Below are 20,518 nucleotides of genomic sequence, written 5' to 3'. Positions count from 1 at the left end.
GTCAGTTACAGACAGTTGACAAGAGGTGTAAGGATAGTCATAAGGAAATAGATTCAAGTATCAGGGGTAGCCGTGTTAGTCTGAATCTGTAAAAAGCAACAGAGGGTCCTGTGGCACCTTTAAGACTAACAGAAGTATTGGGAGCATAAGCTTTCGTGGGTAAGAACCTCACTTCTTCAGATGCAAGTAATGGAAATCTCCAGAGGCAGGTAGATTCAAGTAGTGTAATGACTCAGCCATTCCCAGTCTATTCAAGCCAGAGTTAATGGCCAGAGTTTTGTATGACTCAGCTCCAGCCCCAGATGTGTGGAGCCAACTCCCCATTCAAAGGTGGTCCCCCCGCCATCTCCAAGCGGCCCCCGGCCCATCTGGGTCGTCCTGAAGCCTTGCAGCAGTAGAAGCTTCTCCTGTTAGCCCCGTCCTCCTGCCCCATGATCAGCACTGCGGGGCTGGGGGGGGACAAAAGGGACAGAGAGTGGGGGCTTGGGGGAGATTTGGGGACACAGGGGGTGGGACTGGAGAGTGAGCAGGGCAGAGGGATCAGAGGGGGTGGGGGACAGAGCAGGGGGTGAGCAGGGCAGAGGGTGTTTGGGGGGAGGGGGTGGGGAGCGGGGCGGCGGGGACAGAGCCCATTCAGGGGGCGGGGGGGTGAACAGGGCAGTTGGGGGGCAGAGGAATCAGGGGGTGTTGGGGACAGGGGGAGGGGAACAGGGCAGTTGGGGGGCAGAGGGATCGGGGTGTTTGGGGGCAGGGGAACAGGGCAGTTGGGGGGCAGAGAGATCGGGGTCTTTGGGGCAGCATGGGGGAATGGGGCAGTTGGGGGGCAGAGGGATCAGGGGGAGTTTGGGGGAAGGGGGTGGGGAGCGAGGTAGTTGGGGGGCAGAGGGATATGGGGCTGTTTGGGGGCAGAGGGGGGCTGAGCAGGGCAGTTGAGGGGCAGGGGGCTCGGGGGCAGGCAGTGGGGAGCGGGGCAGTTGGGCAGAGGGGTCAGGGTCTGGGGGGCAGGCCGAGGGGATCGGGGGCTGTTTGGGGGCAGAGGGGGGCTGAGCAGAGCAGTTGGGGGGCAGAGGGATCGGGGTGTGGAGGGCAGGCGGAGGTGAGCGGGGCAGTTGGGGGCACAGGGGTCGGGGTGTGGGGGCAGTAGGGGGGCAGAAGGGTCGGGGTGTGGGGGGCAGGCAGAGGGGAGCGGGGCAGTTGGGGGGCAGGGGTCTGGGGGGCAGGCGGAGGGGAGCGGGGCAGTTGGGGGGCAGAGGGGTCAGGGTGTGGGGGGCAGGTAGAGGGGAGCGGGGCACTTGGGGGGCAGGGGTCTGGGGGGCAGGCAGAGGGGAGCGGGGCAGTTGGGGGGCAGGCAGAGGGGAGTGGGGCAGTTGGGGGGCAGGCAGAGGGGTAAGGCTGTGGGGGGCAGAGGGATCGGGGTGTGGGGGGCAGGCGGAGGGGAGCGGGGCAGATGGGGGGCAGGGGTCTGGGGGGCAGGCGGAGGGGAGCACGGCAGTTGGGGGGCAGAGGGCTCGGAGCCTGGGGGCAGGCGGGTCGGAGCCTGGGGGCAGGTGGAGGGGAGCAGGGCAGTTGGGGGGCAGGGGTCTGGGGGGCAGAGGGGCCGAGGGCAGGCAGACGGATCGGGCTGTGGGGGGCAGGCGGAGGGGAGCGGCCGGCGGACCATGCCGAGCTCCCCGGGGGCCGGCGGGCGGGTGGAGGCGGAGCTCGCTGGGCGGACCCGAGCCCTGGCAGGGCCGGCCGGGGAGGGGAACTTCCCGGCCGAGCGGGCGCTGCCAGGCCCGGCCCCGCTCCGTGGAGCCGGGAGGGCGGGGGCGGCCCGGCCGGACCGGGGCTGGGATAAACCCGCAGCCGCCGCGCCCCGCATGCCAGGAACCAGGAGCCAGGGCCGGCGGCTGAGCCCCGCCATGGGGCTGCGGCTGCTCGTCGGGCTGCTCTGGGCCCTGGGCGGCAGCGGCTCGGGGCTCCCCGGGCCCCGCCACGAGTCCGGGCCCCACGGAGCCGGCTGGGGCGCCCGGCGCGCAGGTGAGCGGCCGGCGGGGGAGACCCCGGGACTGCCGTGGGTTCGGGGGGCGCTGGGGCCGGGAGAGCGGGGGGGGGGCACGGAGACCGCGCGAGTCACTGGTGTCGGGGGGTTAGAGCGGGGGGGCTGGGAGCCAGGACTCCTGTGTCCTTTCCCCGGCTCGGGGGCGGGGAGCGGGGTCCAGTGGGTTGGGGGGGCGGGGAGTGGGCACCTGTCTGCGGCTGGGACGAGCCCCGCGCTGCCTTTCCCAGCACCTGGCGACCCTGCAGGGAGAGGCCGCGACAGGTGCGAACCGGTGCTGATGTGACTCCTGGAGACTTTGGGCCCAGCCCCCCCCCGGCTGCGCAGGTGCCCGTCGGGGCTGGCTGAGCTGTGGGGCCAGGTGCCATGAGGATGACGTGGGAGGCCGGGGGTTCCTGTCTGACACGGGTGGGGGAGCTGGGCCCACTTTGCTTTTCCTTGCCTGCCGTGCCCAGAGCACCCCTCTGGGTGAGGGTGGTGGGGGCACCAGAGCAGTGGGGCTTGGAGCTAATGCCCCAGTGAGAGGCAGAGAGCAGCTTCCCTCTTGGGGCAATTGGCTCAGGCTCTCTGCAGACTCAGGCAGGTTTCGCTGCGTCAGTTGTACTCAAGACAGCTCCCTCCCATCACGCAACTGACTCTGCCTGTGTTTGCAGAGAGCCTGAGACAATCAGTTGGGGGGCAGGCTGCATTGGCACAGGGCCTGGCATTGCTGGGGTGGGGGCGGGCTGCATCTACGAGCCGTAGGGAGAGCCGTATGGAGCCAGGGGGCTGCAGGTCATGGAGGCTGCCAGGGGGCTGGGAAGGCAGGGCCATGGTGTCTCTGCACCAGTGGGGGTGGAAGAGGTGGTCAGGGGATATGGGGGGGGGGCGGGTTGAGCCCCCTTCCCAGGGTAAGCTTTGCCATCACAGGCCCTGGGGGTGGGAGCGGATGCAGAGTGGCTGGGGAGGAGATGGGTGAGAGGGTTGAGCTCTTCACCTGACATCCCCCCAATCCTTGGCCGTGCCTGGGGGGCAGGTGTCTAGGCTGGCCCCGGGGCCCAGGGGATGAATGTCTCCCCCCCCCCTCCCCCCCCCCGGTGCTATCTGCTGCCCAGCCCCCGGCTGGTATCTCAGCAGAGCTGAATGGACTGTGAAGCCTGAACTCCTGTTGGGGGGGGGGGCGGACGGAGGGAGCTGGGGTTACCTACCCCCCCGGGGAGACCCAGCATTACAATGATTGGGGGGGGGTGTCTCCTAGCAGGGCGGGAAGGTCTGTGCTGGCATCTTACCCCGACCTGCTCCTCCAGCTCCACCCGGGGGCTTGGCATGTGGCCAGGGGCTGGGAGGAAGGACGGGGGCGGCTGATTGCCCCGCCCTGATCCCGCCGGGTCGCCTGGCTTCAGGTGCAGCTTTGGAGGGATGGGCCCTGCCGTAGGTGAAGGGCCTTCTCTGCGCGGCCCCAGCGGCTGGAGCCCTGTGGGGCTGGGGGCTGCCCGTGCCTGCTGGGCCTTGGCCGGGCCATCTCAGAGTGGGACCCTTGGCAGTTCTTCCCCAATGCACACGTGGGTCTCTCAGCGCCGCCTGCTCAGTTCAGGCAGGAGACAGCCCCATGCTGGGAGCCCCCCAAGTCACCCTGATTCCCCCCACTTACGCCCTCAGTTCCGTAGGCTTTGTCTACACCAGCACACCTCCCCTCCCGACAAACACGCCGGTGTGTTAGCGCTAAGTCAGCCCGGGAGACGCTCTCTTACCGCCGCTCGTTAGGGGTGGTTTGATTAGCCGTGGGAGAGCTGTCCCCTGGCATGGAGCGGGCCCTGGCAGTGGTACAGCTGTGCCGTAGTGTAGACATGGCCTACGTATCCCGAAAGCGCCGCCGTCTCTCCGCGGGGCAGGGGACACGCGCAAGTGAACGGCGGGAACAGGGTGTGGGCCCTGCTCTGAGCGCTTGCCGAGAGGGGGCGCGTGCCCCACCTGTGGTGTGGGGGTGGAGAGCCAGAGACACTCGCCAGGCCACACAGGGTGCCAGGCTTAGAGCTGGGAATGGGACCCAGGAGTCCTGGCTCCCAGCCTGCCCCTGATTCTTCCCGGGGCACCGAGTCAGATGTGGAATAGGGCAGGGGTCTGGATCCCAGGGCACGCTCTGTGCACCTGCCCGGCCTGGAGCCCCAGGGGGGTCTGGGGCCCCATGTGCCCGTCTAGGGGAGGGGTGCCGTGCTCTAGGAGCGCATGGATCCGTGCTGCGCGGGGTGAGGCCTGGGTGAACAGGGGCCCCCCGGAGTGATGGCTTTGTTCTCGGCCCCGTGCAGGCGGCAGCTCCAGACGGCAGCGTGAGGACCTGGGACATTATTGGCACGTGACGCCCCGGATCCTGCAGGGCAACCGGACACTCAGCATGGCTGAGACAGAGCTGGTAAGGACTCTGCCCTCCCCCACAGCAGCCACTGGCTGCATTCCCTGGCACCCCTGCTCCCCCCAACTGATGCGCCCCCCCGGCTCATCCCTCAGCGGGGGCCTCTCCCTGGGCTGGGCGGGACCCAATCCAGTTGGCAGGGAGGGGGCAGTGCCCACACAGCCTGGCCCCCTGCTTTGGGGGGGCACTCGGGGAGCCCTAGCGCTTCCCTCCCAGCCCCATGTGTGCTACTCTCACATCGCTCCCCCCACCCCCACTGGATTCCCCGGCTCCCTTTCCAGGCACAGGAAACCCAGCCCCTGTCCCGGCTCTGGCCTCCGGGTTCCCAGCGCCTGCCCGGTCCCCAGGGTCCCGGCAGGGAGCAAATACCTGCAGCCTCTGGGGGGACGGGAGCATGGGGAGACCCCCAGCCCTGCAAGGATGGGGGAGAAGGGACCTGCTGCATTCCAGCTCCCCCCATCCCTGTGTGGGAGTCCCCGGCCCCAGCAGGCCCCGTGGCCTTGAGTGGCTTCCTCAGGGGCATCTGGGACTTGGGGATGCCTGGAGAAGGTCCCCTCAGACCCACGCTGGGGGAGGGGCAGGGAAGGACACGCTGTCCCTGTGGACTCCCCCGTCCCCCCCAGCCAGGCCGGCTGTGTGAGCTCATTCCCGCCCGCCCCCCCGCCGGAAGGGCCTGGCCCGGCCACAGCCAGGGATCCTCTGTGGCATTTCCTCTTTGCTCCGTGCTGGGCAGGAAGCGCAGGGTGTGTGTGTGGGGGGGCGGGACACCTCCTGCGACACCCCACCCCCAGGACAATGAGCTAATGAGGGAGGGGCGCTTCCTGGTGAGCTCTGGGAGGGGACCTCCATCCTGACCTCTGCCTGACCCCCGGCACTCTAGGGCCTAACCGAGACCACATGAGTGGTGGGGGCTGCCCCGTACCCCGCTCCCTCCGTCCCCCCGTCACCTGCCGGCACAGCTTGGGCCCCGTCAGCGATGCTGGCTGGGGAGGGTCTGAGCTGGGCGGCCCCAGTCCCAGGCTGGGCTGAGCTGCGATGCCAGGTCGGGGTGAGCCGGGGCATGGTCTGCCAGGGGGCATTGGCGGGTGCCGCCCCCCACGCTTCCTCCTCCCAAACACCCTCCATGTGGCCATTTCCTAGCAGGATTCCCCCGCCCAGCCTACTGCACGGCGGGGGCTCAGCCCTGGGGCAGGGGCAGAGGGGCTGGCTTCACCCCTCTCCCAGTCCTGGAGACTCCATCCCACCCCCCCTGGGGCCGGATCGGGGCGCCCCCTGGTGGGGACCAGCCCTAAATTACATCCTGGGTGGGTGATGGGGGTGACTCCCGGGCTGGGGGTCGCTGGCTGCTGGGCCTGTAACCCGCTCCTTGGTCTCCCCCAGGACGGCTTCCCAGCCCGGCTGCAGGTGGCCCTGGACCTGGAGGGGGTGCAGCTTGTGCTGGAGTTAGAGCAAAACCGGTGAGTTGGGGGGGGGGGGGGGCTGGGCGTGTTCCCTGTACCCCCTTCCTCCCCTCCCCGCCAGCTGCCTGTGACCACGCGGGGGGGGGGGGGGAGGGAGCATCTGAGCTGCACAGGGCCTGCTCTGCTGGGCCCTGGGGGGGGGAGCTGGGGGGCTGCAGTGGGTGGCCGGGGCACCCGTGTGTTGTTCTAGGGAGCCCTGGGGGTCAGGGAGCTGCGGGGGGGCTGGGAGGCCCTGGGGGTCAGGGAGCTGCGGGGGGGGGGGCTGGGAGGCCCTGGGGGGCAGGGAGCTGGGGAGCTGCAGGGGGTGGCCGGGGTGCCCATGCGTTGTCCTGGCGGGACCCTGGGGGGTGGGAGCTGGGGGGTGGCCGGGGTGCCCATGTATTGCTCTAGGGGAGCCCAGGGGGCCCCCGGCCCCGCCTGCCCCTCCCCAGGCCCCGTGGAGGGGGAACACCCTCCGTCTCTGTTCTTGGGGAGCAAGGTCGTGTCCCTCTGGCCTATGGGGATGCTCCCATTGTAGCACTGGGGGCTGTGCTCCCATTGGGCAGTGCAGCCCCCGGCACCCCAGAGGCGTTGGCAGCCCGCGGCTGGGGGGGGGAAGCCCGTCCCTGGGCTCCCTCTCACTGTCTGTCTCTCTCCGGCAGGGAGGTGGCTCCGGGCGCCCGGGCGCTGCTCTATTACCTGCCCAACGGCACGCGGGTAACGCAGGCCACTGGCTCGCAGGTAGGTTTGTGGCTGGCCACGCAGGTGTCACGGATCCACGGGATCAGTCTCTGGCAGACCCCTGCAGCGTGGCAGACCCCCAGGGGTCCCACTCCTCCCCCAGGGCAGGCCATGTGGCTTCACCACCCCCTTAGACCAAACCGCTGGGGCACCTGCCCTCCTGCTTCACCCAGCAGGTGACTTTGATGGCAGTGCCCTGGCCGTGGCAGGCGGGACTCGGGGTGGTGGTGGTGCTGCGAGCTTCCCCAGGGCAGTGCCCTGTCATTGGCACTGTTGTATTTGTACTGGTACCAGTGTCCCCTCTCCTTGTTGCTCGCCAAGGTGTTATGCTCATACAAAGCACACGGGATCTTTTATAGAGGAAGGCAAATACGCAGCATTTATTGAAAATACAACAGTTAGCATATGCTTCTCTCTCTCTCTTCCACCCCCCCCCCCCCCCCCGGAGTGATGTTTATAGTTACCAGTCTGTTGTAGATCGAGTCAATCTAATGGCCAGTTAGACTGAGCACGAGTGTGGAGCTGGGCTCTTGTCAGAGTAGCAGCCGTGTTAGTCTGTATCCGCAAAAAGAACAGGAGGACTTGTGGCTCCTTAGAGACTAACAGATTTATTTGAGCATAAGCTTTCGTGGGCTACAGCCCGAAGAAGTGGGTTGTAGCCCACAAAAGCTTATGCTCAAATAAATTTGTTAGTCTCTAAGGTGCCACAAGTCCTCCTGTTCTTTGAGCTGGGCTCTGTCGGTCGCGATCCGATGCTCTGAGGCTCTGCGGGACTGAACCCAGAGTTCCACGGCAACACCCCAGCTTGATAGTTGTAAATTCCCATTGGAGTCCATGCATTTTGCAATGTCGTCCTGTCATCATTAGTCCTTAAGTGGTGTTAATCTTGGGGTTTTCTGCTGTTATCATTTGATGGTTATTGTCGGGCTTCCCATCGTTATCTCCTATTTGTTGTCTTGCCTTCGGGGGTCCCTGCCTCACCTCTGAGGCCCTCAATGCTGCTAACATGTTTAGCATCGCATACAATGGATGTTTTCTGATTGTCTCCTGGTCTTTCCAAGTCTCTCACTTTTTCTTGCCCATCTGGACATTTGTGATGGCTTTCACACCTCATCTTTTCCTGATGCAGGCATTCCTCATTCACACAAACAATCTCTGACAGAAACCTTCAAAGGTATCCAGACAGCAGTATTGCATATTCAGCAGAATACATTGTAAATCAAGCCTTGCTAAATCTTATAACTAAAACAATTCACATTGGGGCTTCAGGCCCTCAACATTCCTCTAATCTTCTTAACATAGATACAATACAAGATCCTATCTCTTACTTACTGTGACGAACTGGGACTGTTCTTAATGTGGTCTTTGAATGCTGAGTGGGGAGTGTTGGCTGGGAAGGCAGGGGAGTGTGGCTAGGATGGTCTGCCTGGGGGGATGGGAGACTGGCCGAGGGAAGATACCTGAGCATGTAACATGAGAACCCAGGAAGGGATTAGAAGCCAGGTGACACCTTTGCCCGGGAAACTGAACAAAGGGTGGGGGGAGAGTTTCAGAGCTGGCTGGTGATATGGCTGGGAGGCAGACGGGGCTCTGACCTCCCAAGGGGGCTGTGGTGCCCTGGGACTCCAAGATGGACCTAACTGAGGGGGTCCTGTTGTCTGTGCCTGCAATACGTGTCTTGGACTGTATTACTGTCGTCTAAATAAACCTTCTGCTTTACTGTCTGGCTGAGAGTCATGGTGAATCGCAGGAAGCCGGGGGTGCAGGGCCCTGAGTCCCCCCACACTCCATGACACTTACTAAAACCTTAAAACAAAGAAATGTATATTTAACTAGAGTGCCTAATTTGTAATACATATCGGAAACCATAGTAGACATTATAACTTCTCCTAAAACAAAAGGGTGACCATAATCAGTCATAAGGCTTGTTCTGGTCTCATTCCTTTCTGCTATTCAGAAAGGGGCTGACAGGATGAAATCAAATCCTATATTAATTCTCATGGGACATTAGAAAATCCTGCTCCTACAAGCGCTGCTCTGCAGGGGAGAGGTCCCTAAACTTGGCTTCTCTCTGCTGCAGGGAAACTGCTGCTACCGGGGCCATGTCCGGGAGTATCCAGGCTCCTGGGCCAGCGTCTGCGCCTGCTCCGGACTCAGGTGGGGGAGAGCTCTGCAGCTCCAGGCTGGGGGCTGAAATCGGGGATGATGGGGGGGAGGGGCAGCGGGTGGGGGGCGCCCTGGCCAATGGAGAGAGGCGGGGGGGGGGCATCTCTGTGGGTTTTAAAGAGGAGCCGTTCTGGGTGCCCCTCAGTCCCGACCTGCAGCCCCAGTGATCTGCGGTTTGGCTGAGCCCCTGACCCCTGCCTCTCTTGTGACCTGCCCTGCCCGTCCCTGCCGCCCAGCTAACGCCCCGTCTCCCCCTCCTCTCCTAGCGGCGTCCTCGTGGCCTCGGAGAACAGGAGCTACGGCCTGGAGCCGGACCCCCAGGGGCCCCGCGGGAGGCACCTGGCCTACAGGCCCCGGGATGTGCGGCTGGGACAGAGGGAGTGTGGGCTGGGCCCCCCCAACCACACGCAGCCGCTGCTGGACCCGGAGCCGCGCAGGGTAGGTGGGGGAGGGGAATTGGGGGTGTCTGGGGCCACAGCCCTTCCCCCCCCCCCCCAGTCTCATTCGTCTCTGGGATGGGGGCAGCTGTTGCCTGGGCCGCTGCTGCCTGCCCTCCCTGGCCCATGGGACCCCCGGTCCTGGCTCTCGTGTCCATGTGTTCGCTGAGTGCCCTGCTCCCCACTCACTGGCTTGCTCTTCTCCCCAGGGGAAGCGGGATGCAGCCCCAGAGCAGCCCTTCGTGGAGCTGGTGATGGTGGTGGACCATGCAGAGGTGAGTGACTCCTGGCCATGGGGGGGGGGGGGGGGGAGGAAATCTGCCTCACTCTCCTGGGCCCCATGGAGGCTCCTCCCCCCCCATGTGACATGACGTGATGTGATGTGGGCTGTGACAGAGCAGGGAGCGGGCGGATTTGACCTGGGAACGGTGCAGGGGAGTTACATTGGGGATGGGAAGGAAGCTACCTGAGCTGTAACCTGAGCCAGGAGGGGGTTGGGAGAAGTGACACCTTCTGCCCAGGGAGACCGAACAAAGGAGAGGAGGAGCAGAGGGGAGGGGGGAGAGAGCTGCTGGAGGGTTTTTTAGTTTCAGTTTGGGCTGGGTGGTGCAACGCAGGGAACCCCAAGCTGGGGTCTAAGCTCCCTAAACCCCCCAGAAGGATTTGATTGAGGGGTTCTGGTTGTACCTACGCATCCTGCTTGGGACTGTGTTCCTGTCATCTAATAAACCTTCTTGGTTACTGGCTGGCTGAGAGTCACGGTGAATCTCAGGAGAGGGGTGCAGGGCCCTGACTCCCCCACACTCCGTGACAACCTCCTCCCCCCCCTGCAGTTCCAGAATTACCCCAACATGGAACGGATCCAGACCCGGATGCTGGAGATCGCCAACCAGGTGGACACGGTGGGTCCCTAATGGCCCCTGGGATGCCCTCTCCCCCCCAGCTCTGCCAGTGCCCCTCACTCCCGCCCCACAGCCCCGGTTATCCCAGCCTGGGCCTCTCCCTCCCCCCAGCTCTGCCAGTGCCCCTCACTCCCGCCCCACAGCCCCGGTTATCCCAGCCTGGGCCTCTCCCTCCCCCCAGCTCTGCCAGTGCCCCTCGCTCCTGCCCCACAGCCCCAGTTATCCCAGGTCTGTGTCATTCCCTCCCCGCCCCCAGCTCCACTCCCCCCTCACTCCCATCCCGCAGCCCCTGCTGTCCCAGCCCTGACTCCCGGTGTGGACTGCCCTGGTGCGGGCAGTGGTGCCATCAGTGACTCTGGTCTGGCCCCCACTGCCCGGCCAGCATGTCTAACCCCAGCTTCCCCCCCCAGTTCTATCGGCCCCTGGGCGTCCGCGTGGCGCTGCTGGCGGTGGAAGTGTGGAACCAGGGGGACCCCATCACCGTGGGGCCCAGCGCCCGGGCCACACTGGAGCGCTTCCTGCAGTGGAGGCAGAAGGAGCTGCTGCCCCGGCTCCCGCATGACAACGCCCAGCTGCTCACGTGAGTGCGGGGGCTGGGGGGGGCCAGGCTGGAATCTGTCCGACGCCAGGCGCACGTGGCCAGGATCTGGGCTTCGGCCCCCCTAACGCTCGCTCTCTCTTGCAGGGGGGCCCCGCTGGAGGGGGTGGCGGTGGGGATGGCGTCCCAGGCCTCCATGTGCTCGGCCGCGCGATCAGGCGGGGTCAGCGTGGTGAGTACCTCCCCTCCCCCAGACCCACCCCCACCCCCGCCCGCTCTGATCCAGCCTCTCTGCGCAGGATCACTCGGTCAGCGTCCTGGTCGTGGCCTCCACCGTGGCTCACCAGCTGGGCCACAACCTGGGCATGACCCACGACGGTGCCGGGCGCCACTGTGACTGTCTCGGCCCCTACCAGGAGCGGAGCTGCATCATGGCACCGCCCACGGGGTGAGTCTGGGGGTGCCTCAGCATGGGGGAACAGGGGGGTCCCCTGGCCCTGGCCCTGCCCCCCCCACTCATGGGCTCCCCTCCACAGGCTGATGCCCGGTCTGAGCTTCAGCAGCTGCAGCCGGCAGGACGTGGAGCGGAGCCTGCGCCGGGGCCAGGGCTGGTGCCTCTTCAACGTGCCCGAGCCCAAGAGCTTGGTCGTGCGCCCGCACTGCGGGAACTGGCTGGTGGAGAAGGACGAGACGTGCGACTGCGGCCTCCGGGAGGTAAGAGAGGGGAGGGGCGCATGCATGAGGAGATGTCTGCTCCCCCCCCTCCGCCCCCAGGGCCCCGCTGTCACGGACTCACAGATTGTGCCCACTCTTGGCCCCGTGTGGTCCGTGGGGGGTGCCCCTTTCAGTGCGACAGCCCTTCTCGGGGGTCCACTCTCCCTCGGGGTCAGGCCCTTTCACCTCCTGGAGCCGCACCTCCCTGAGCCTTAGCACGTCTGTCTCTGCCGTGGGCCCCCTCAGGGAGTCCACTCGCTCTGGACCCCCGGGCCTCCACCCAGGGCCGGCTCCAGGGTTTTTGCCACCCCAAGCAGGGGGGGGGAAAAAAAAAGGAGGTGCGATCGCGATCAGCTCTACCGCTGCTGCTTCAGTCTTCGGCGGCAATTCGGCGGCTGGTCCTTCGCTCCGAGAGGGACCGAGGGACCCGCCGCCGAAGAGCCGGACGTGCCGCCCCTCTCCGTTGGCCGCCCCAAGCACCTGCTTGCTGGGCTGGTGCCCGGAGCCTGCCCTGCCTCCACCCCCCTGAAGGGGACGAAGCAACCCTGTTCTCTAGCCCGGAGCGACTCTCAGTCAGCGTAAAACAGGAGGGTTTATTGAGCGTTGAACACAGCACAGGAAACTCTCTGACCCTCAGGCCTGGCCTCCCTCAGCCCAGCACATCCCAGTCTCTCTGCATCCAGGTGGGCTCTGCCTGCTCCCCCTCTCCAGCCCCGAGCCCCACTGCTTCCCAGCTGGGCATCTGAGATCCCCGGCCCCGCCTCTGTCCATTATCTTCTCTCCAGGTAAACCGGGTCGCCTGGGCCTCCTCTCCCCTCTTCTGTCCTCTGGTCCCTCTGGCTGGAACCAGCTGGTTAGGTCACCAGGGTCCCCTCTCCTCGCAGCCCATTGTCCTCCCACTGGCCAGAACCGGCTGCGACTCCTGAGCTGGGTCTCCGGGTCGTCAGGTCACCAGTCACTGGGGTCTCCATCCTCCAGGCCATCGGCTGGGGTCCCAAGTTCCCTCTCCAGTCCTGTGTCCCAACAAACTCCCTCTCCCCTCACCTCGTTAAACCAGTAACACCCAGGGAAACTGAGTCACACCCCCATCTGCATGCAAACCACTGGAAAACCACGGAAAAAACAAGAAAATCCCCCACTTTGTCACAGGCCCTCACCCCGCCCCTCTGCCCCACAGGAGTGCACTGACCCCTGCTGCAACGCCAGCAGCTGCCAGCTGGCCCCTGGAGCTGAGTGCGCCAAGGGGGATACCTGCTGCCAGGACTGCAAGGTGAGTGGGAAGGGCCCTGCTAGTGCCCCTCACTCCCGACCTGCAGCCCCCTGCCGGCCCAGCCCTGGGCTCCCCCTCGTCACACGACCAAATGGCAGCACGATGAATATTAACAGAGGGGGAAGGAACGGGTTATACCTGGGCTACGGTCACTGGAGTCCAGTGGCGGGGCTGCTGCCGGAACTAGCTGAAGCAATCACAGACCCACTGGTGTTTCTCGTCGAGAGCCCCCGGAGGGCGGAGAGAGGCAAACGTAGGGCCCAGGGCGTTACCGACTCATCGGCCTGACCTCGCTGGCTGGCAAGAGCCTGGAGCAAACTGTTCAACACCTCGGAGCCCCTGGAGCAGGCGCTAAGGAGCGGCCGGCGTGGACTGGTCACGGACATGCCCAGCCAGCCTCTGGCGGGGGCAGCGGGGAGCGTGGGAGGTGTTGGGTTTAGTCAGGCTTTGGGCACCGTCCCACACGACAGCTGGTTTTACTGCAAGGGGGGGTCACGGCTCTGTGCCCCCAGCTTGGGCCCTTCGATGTGCCAGACCCCCCATGGGTCCCCCTCATCCCTCAGGGCAGGCCATGCAGCCTCCTGAACATGGGGGCTCTGGCCTCCTGCTTCACCCCGGGAGCACTACCCAGCAAGTCCCCCTGAGCCAGAGGCCAGGCCAGGGACCCCCCCGTTCTGACTCTCTCTGATCCCCAGCTGCGAGGGGCCGGCTCCACGTGCCGGGAGCCCCGTGGTGAATGCGACCTCCCCGAGTTCTGCGACGGGCTCTCCCCACGCTGCCCTCCCAACACGTACCTGCAGGACGGGCAACCCTGCGCCGGGGGCCGGGCCTCCTGCTACGGGGGGGCCTGCACCACCTACCAGGGCCAGTGCCAGGAGCTGTGGGGCCCAGGTAAGGGGCAGGGGGCTGGGGGGGGGAGGGCGGGATGCCGTGGAGCTGAGTGGGGGAGGTGCAGAGCTGGGGGGGTGCCGAGGCCCCTGGCGATGCTCACGGCTCTCTGTCCCATGCAGGTTCGGGCCCTGTCTCTGACGTCTGCATGGCCTCCCTGAATGCCAGGGGGGATGAGCATGGGCACTGCGGGCAGCGCCCCAACGGCACCTACATCCCCTGTGCCCAGTGGTGAGTGACCCCTGTACACACCACCCATCTGTCTCCCCCCCCCCCCCGTCCGGTTATACCAATAAAAACTAGCAGGATCTTATTAAAGGGGACAAGATAAAGATGCCACATTTATTATTATTACAATTTGATTTATGACCAATAACTAATATCTTAATCCTTATACACACACATAATACCTATACACACACACACACACACACCCATCCATCCATCCATCCATCAGATGTTCTGCAGCTGCTGCATAGTTACCAGTCCGGCTTGAGTCTGTGGCTTGAGTTTGCAGCTTGGGTTCGTAGCTTGTGGCGGCTAACTGGCCAGGAAAGCCGGGCACAAGGACGAGCTGGGTCTCTGTTGGGCATGCACCAATGCCCTTCCATGTTGGCAGCAGAATGTTACCCTCCTCCAAAGTTTTCCATCTCACCCATCCTTTTTGTAGGCTTTAGTTTGAATCCAGAGTCTATAGGTCTTGCTGTGTCACACTGCCTCCGGGTTTGGTGATTGATCACCCGTCAATTGCAGACATGACTTTCAGCCTTGGACCGGGCTTTGATCTTCCTTCTATTGTACCTTTTCTTTTTAGGGTGGATTCTTCTTACTTTGTTAGGGCTCTTGTCTGCATCTTCAGCCCTTGGTGTTTGAACTCTATTTAATCAGGACAGGCTGGGGCTGGAGGTTGATTCCATCATCCATACATACCTCCTTCACACATCTAAATTAAACTAATAAGATTACAGCAGGGTTTGCAAAAATGAAGGTTGCAGCAAGCCCTTACAAAATGGAGTAAGCGTTGTAAAATGGGGTTTGAATTACAATATGGCAAACAGTGAACAGAAGTTACACTGTAGGCAAGTGTAATAAATGGTGAACAGAAGTTACAATACTGAAACAGTGCAAGTCTCAGTGATTTAAGCAGGAATTGGATTGATAGTGAAACTCACAAAGGCAGCTGACTGAACAGCTATGGCTATTAACAAGCATCTTAATTGTTAATTAGCCAGTTATTGGGGTAACCGGTTTTATGAATGAATATTGTTTCATTCATAAAACTTTACTTATGAAGTTACATTAATAAAGTAAACAATTAAAAACAATTTCATTCATGAGTCCTATAGTCCATCCTCCTGACCCCTGTCTGCCTGTGTAGGGACGCTGGCTGTGGGAGGCTGCAGTGCCAGGGGGGCAGTGCCCAGGGCACCCTGGAGGATGGGGTGGCACCTGGCTGCCGTGGGACCCCCCTGCCCCTGGGCGAGGATGTGAGTGACCTGGCCATGGTGCTGCCGGGCACGGCCTGTGGCCCCGGGAAGGTGAGCTGGGGGGACACTCCGGGGCACAGGGGAGGAGCAGGTGCAGCAGCCAAGTGGGAAGGGGGTCGCTGGCCCCCCCCATGCTGGGCCAGGGCCCCCCCATCTCTCTCGTGACTCCCTCTCTCTCCGGGCAGGTGTGTATCAGAGGCCAGTGCCGGGACATCTCCGAGCTGGGAGTGCAGGAGTGTGGGAGCCAATGCCACGGGCACGGGGTGAGCGGGGCAGCAGGTCCGGGGGGCGGGGGGGGCTGTGCCGTCCCTTCGCAGAGAGCCCGTCCGTGAGGAGGCTCCGTCTGTCCCCCCCAGGTCTGCAACAACAACGGGCACTGCCACTGTGAGGCGGGCTGGGCCGCCCCCGCCTGCAACAACCCGGGGTCCGGGGGCAGCGTGGACAGCGGCCCCGGGGGCCTGGAGCAAGGTGAGGGGGCTGGGGGAGGGCAGGGCATGGGGGCGGGGCTTATCGCACTGTTTCTGACACTTGACGAGGCTGGGACCCAGGCGTCCGGCAGGGCGGGGCGGGGACTCAGACCCAGCTCCCCTTGGGGTGGGGCTGGTGGAACCTGAGGGCCAAGCTGGGCATGCGCGGCGCATGCAGGGCCCCCCCCAGCTGCGTGGGGCGTGAGAAGAATGGGGCTTTGTGTGCCGGTGCCAGGCGGGCACGGGGGGAGGGACTTTGCTGCCAGGGACACTAACGGGCTGTTCTCCTGCCAGGGGGCAGCGCGCTCCCCACCACCCTGATCCCGGCCACGGTGATCCTGGTCCTCGCTCTGGGGCTTTGCTACGCCAAGCGCGCCAGCCTGCACCAGCACCTCTGCCAGCTCGGCAAGGGCACCAGCTGCCAGTACAGGTAACGCCACGCGCCCCGCCCCCCCCCCCCCCCCATGTGTCCCCAGCACAGGAACCGCCTCTGCTCCCTGCCTCTGGGGAGAGCCTCCACCCTGGGTCCTGTGACACGTTCTGGGCCCGGGTGCGACCCTGACTCTGTTCTCCCTGCAGCGCCAAGCCAGGGCCCCAGGTGCAATTGCTCAGCGCAGGAGTCTCGGCCGAGCCGAACGGGTAACTCGCTGGGGGGGTTGGGGGGGGGGGGCTGCACAGTGGGCTCATTGTGAGCTTCCCCACGGCAGTGCCGTGTCCATGGGCCCCGGTGGATAGATGGGGGAGCGTCACGGGTTCCCCTGACCATATTCCCAAATTCCCCCCCCGAGTGGGGGGCTCAGAGTCACTTGCCCGGAGGGTTCCCCCCCCCCAAAGCAGGAAGCCCTGTCCTCCAGGCTCTGAACGGGGACTCTCTGCTGGTGACTGGTCGCTGAGCGCTGTCCAGTCCCTCACCCCCAGCTATGCGGGGCCTGGCAGTTTGGGGCGGGGAAGCTGGCCAGGGGCTGGGGATCGGCCTCCCCAGGAGGTTAGGGGGTGTGGCCGCAGCAGCAGCACAGGCGGTGGAGTGGCTGGTCGCCATGGGCCTGCCATGCTGGGGGCAGCTGGCCCCGGCAAGATGCCGCCCTGATCTCCTATGGGGGGGCTCCTGCCTGCCCCCCGGCTGGGGAATTAAAAAAAAAAAAATTAATGGAGATATCCTATCTCCTAGAACTGGAAGGGACCTTGAAAGGTCATCGAGTCCAGCCCCCTGCCTTCACTAGCAGGACCAAGTACCAATTTTGCCCCAGATGGCCCCCTCAAGGATTGAACTCACAACCCTGGGTTTAGCAGGCCAATGCTCAAACCACTGAGCTATCCCTCCCCCCTGGGGACACAATTGCCGGGCGCTCCTGGGGGCAGTGCCGGCCTGGGGCCTTGCAACCTGGTCCCCGCCGGCTCCCAGCCCCACCCCGCCCAGGGGGGGTCAGGACCACAGCTGGGAGCTGAACCCAGGAGTCCTGACCCCCACCCCCCCCTTGCCAATCCCCTGACCACCCCTGTGTGTGCAGCCTTGCCTCCCCCCCCCCCCCCATGGCTCCCTGGCCTGCAGTTTCCTGGCAGGGGATTGGCCGCAGAAGGGTTAACCCTGAGGGTTGGGGATGTGTGAAGTGGGGGGACCCTGCCCTGCGGGCGCCTGAGACATGTTTCCTCCCCAGGATCTCTCAGCTGGAGCCGCGAGGCTCCACCGAGCCCCACCCCAGGCGCCCGCGGCCCCTGCCTGCAGAGCTGCAGATGATGCCCATCAGTAAGGTGAGTCCAGCACTTCCCGCCCCACCCGGGGGCCCCTCCCGCCCTGCCTGGGGCCCCACAGGCTTTGGCTCGTTGCTGGGGTGACTGGGGCTAGGCTGGGGGGGCAGGGTCCTGTTCCCATGGGCCATATGTTCCGGAGATGGGCTCTGAGCTGCTGCAGCTGCCAAGACGGCCCCCGTGGCGGACGGCAAGTGCTCAACTCGGGGGCACAATCCCCAGTCAGTGCTGGCCCCAGGGGCACTGGGGGTTCTGCGCTCCAGGGCGGGGGGCTCCATAGGGGGCTCTCCCCCTGGCCGTGCTGGACCAGTGTCCTGGGGAACTAGGGGGCACTTGTGAGAGTCGGGCTCCCGACACGCCAGGGGGAGAACGGGAGGTTTAAACCCCCCCGGAATGAGTAGTTGAGTTACCGAGTGGTGGAGTCCTACGTTCGCTCGCCGCCCGAGTGTCTCAGGTGAGTGCTCTCCAGCCAGCGAGTCGCCCCCACGCGTGCCGGGCGTGAGGGCTGCGGCTGGGAACGGGTGTGCATGGGTGTGCACGTGGGTGTGTGCGCGGGTGTGGAACTGTGATTGGAACAGCGGTGCCACTTCAGCTTCCCCTCGCGCCAGCGCGGCGAGGCAAGTCACAACCCTGTGCCACGGGGGCAGCAGGGGGCGCTCTCCACCCTCCCCTGGCCCCAGGGCGGTGATGGGGGGCCGTGCCGCAGGGAGTGTTACGGGGGGCTGCAGGGGGTGCTCTCCCCTGGCAGTCGGGGCTGGCCCTGTGGGATGCTAGGGGGCGCTGGGGGTGCTCTCCCCTGGCAGTCGGGGCGGGGCGCTAGGGGGCGCTGTGGGGCAGGGAGCGTTACGGGGGCTCAGCAGGGGGCGCTCTCCCCCGGCAGGCAGGGCTGGTGCCGTAGGGGGCGCTGGGGGCGCTCTCCCCTGGCAGTCGGGGCTGGCCCCGTGGGGCGCTAGGGGGCGCTGTGGGGCAGGGAGCATTACGGGGGCTCAGCAGGGGGCGCTCTCCCCCGGCAGGCAGGGCTGGTGCCGTAGGGGGCGCTGGGGGCGCTCTCCACTGGCAGTCGGGGCTGGCCCCGTGGGGCGCTAGGGGGCGCTGTGGGGCAGGAGGTGCTCTCCCCCGGCAGGCAGGGCTGGCCCCAGGGTGGTGATGGGGGGTGGGGCTGTGCCGCAGGGAGCGTTATGGGGGGCAGCAGGGGGTGCTGGTCCCTGCCCCCACATAGGGCTGCTGTGCTGCTGGAGGTGCTGTCTGTGGCTTGGGGTACAGCCGAGGATTTCACTCGCTGACCATCCCTGGCCCGGCCACGAGGCTTGGGGTGCTGATCCCGGCACTATGCCCCCTCCCTCCCTGGCAGCGTCGGGGGTGGGCAGTGGATGCCGCTGGGCGAGGGGCTCTGGGGTGGGAGGGTCCAATTGCCCTGGGTCAGCCCCAGTGTGAGGGGAGGGGATCGGCCCCTAGGGAGCGAGGAGCCTCCCGCCCGGGGAGCAACCTGGCACGGGGCTGTGCCTCAACCCAGGGCCCCCTGACGCTGGCATGGGGGCTCCCATCCATGGGCTGCGACCTCTTGGGATCCTGGGGGGTCCTTGCGAGTGGAGCCTGCGCGGGGGCAGGGGGAGGCAATCTGCTCTGCCCTGGGGGGACGTGGGCAGGCGTCTCTGTCCTGCGAGTTGACTCCGCATGCTGCATGGCGACTGACTGACCGACTGACCGCTGCCTGCATGGTCCCCCGGCCCGTCTCTTAACCCCCCTCCTGGTCTCACTGACACCCCCCCGCCTGTCTCACTGACTTCCCCCCCCCCCCCCCCGCTGCCGCTTTCTCCTCCTCTTCTTTCTGCAGCCCATTCCCCACGGCTGGGCCCGGCCCGACCCGCCTTCCAAGCCGCTCCCGCCTGACCCGTTTCCTAAGGAATCCCAGGTAACGTCCTTGGGCCCTGCTGGGCGCGGATGGGGGCCCAGGGCAGCGGCTGCTCTAACCCCCCGCTGAGGCCCCTGCATGCCTGTCACTGCATGGACTCACCGGGGGCACTGAGCTCTGCCCGGCTGACACGGGCTCTGCCCCCACGGGGCTGGACTCCAGGGCTTGGTTCGGCCTCCCATCCCGTGTGCTGGGGGGTGATGGGGTCAGAGCAGCAGTGAGGGCAGGGCCTGAGTGTGAAACTGGCCCCCGCAGGGTCACCCGTAAGTCTCTCTTCCCCAGCCCCGATGTGGGGGCAGGGTGTAGCCCCATGGGCCATGCACCCCTGTGCTGGGCTGTGGGGTCCTGGGTGCAGCCATGGGATGGAGCAAGCGCCCAACATGTGGCTTTGGCCCCAAGCTCTCCCCCAAGCCTGACACGCACACCTCAGCCCAGGGGCCCAGCACGCCTTGCCCAGGGTCTCACGCCTGGCCACTGGAAGTGCACTGGGCCGGCAGCTCCTCACAGGCCCCCTGGCATTTGCACCCGGGCTGGGAGATTTTAGCCCCATCCCATTGGCATTGGGCTCCCCGCGGGGCAGCCCTGGCCCCGCTCTGTCCCTGGAGCCCCCAGCCCGGTGCTGGGCTCTCATCTCCCCCTGGCTGAGGCAGGCAGGACCTGCCTCTTCCCCAGGGGTCTGTGTGGACCCCCAGCAGCTGCCAGCGTGGGGCGCTGTGTCGCTGTTTCATTGTCCCTGCTCTCTCTGCCCAGGCCTTGCTGCGGGACAGGCCGCCCCCCCCCACGCGCCCACTGCCTGCAGACCCTGTGCTGAAAGGCGCTCAGGTAACCGCGCCACGCGGGGTGATGGTGACGGTGGCGCGGATCTGTGCGTGGGGAGGGATGTCTGGCTGTGGGGCCCAGCAGGGGCCAGGCCGCCTGTGTGGGGTCGGGGGATCGACCTCGTCTCCCCCCAAGGGATGTGCAGGGCACAGCTGGCGGGGGGGGGGGGGGGGGCAGTGGGTGCTGCGTGAGCTCCCTCGCCCTGTGCGAGACCCCGGGACATGAGCCCTCCTCAGTAACTCGCCCTGACGTTTCTCCGCAGCCGCCAGGCCCTGCCAAGCTGCCCCTGCCCAGGAGGCTGCTGCCCTCGGATCCCACCGGGCCCCTCGTCTCCGGGCCTGAGCTGTCCTCGGTGCACTCCTACGGCCCCCACGTCATGGTGCTGCCCTCCAGGTGAGCGCTGGCTGCAGACACGGCTCGGGGGGCGTCTCGCTGGCTGGCACTGGGGGGTGGGCTAAGGCAGACCCCTGTCCCCATTACTTACCTGTTTCACATTTCCTCTCTCCCCCAGGCCAGCTCCCCCGCCCCCCGCTGGGCATCTCCAGTACACCTAGCGTGAGATGGA

At 65.4% G+C, this 20,518-nt stretch overlaps 1 protein-coding gene across 1 annotated transcript; it reads left to right on the top strand.

Annotated features, from left to right (window-relative positions):
• The first annotated feature begins 1,901 nt into the window (after positions 1-1,901).
• Positions 1,902-20,507, top strand: ADAM15 (ADAM metallopeptidase domain 15). Its single transcript, XM_065420040.1, has 25 exons — positions 1,902-2,019; positions 4,324-4,427; positions 5,808-5,884; positions 6,529-6,607; positions 8,688-8,764; positions 9,040-9,211; positions 9,420-9,485; positions 10,044-10,112; positions 10,523-10,692; positions 10,798-10,882; positions 10,950-11,098; positions 11,187-11,364; positions 12,542-12,634; positions 13,330-13,525; positions 13,645-13,753; positions 14,901-15,060; positions 15,195-15,272; positions 15,366-15,477; positions 15,771-15,906; positions 16,056-16,115; positions 17,132-17,225; positions 19,057-19,134; positions 19,885-19,956; positions 20,216-20,346; positions 20,465-20,507. Exons 1-25 carry the CDS (start codon positions 1,902-1,904, stop codon positions 20,505-20,507), a joined length of 2,706 nt encoding a protein of 901 aa, XP_065276112.1.
• Positions 20,508-20,518: the final 11 nt, after the last annotated feature.

Source organism: Emys orbicularis, chromosome 20, assembly GCF_028017835.1.
Source record: "Emys orbicularis isolate rEmyOrb1 chromosome 20, rEmyOrb1.hap1, whole genome shotgun sequence".
Lineage (NCBI taxonomy): Eukaryota > Metazoa > Chordata > Testudines > Emydidae > Emys > Emys orbicularis.
This window is presented reverse-complemented; position numbering and strand designations above follow the sequence as displayed.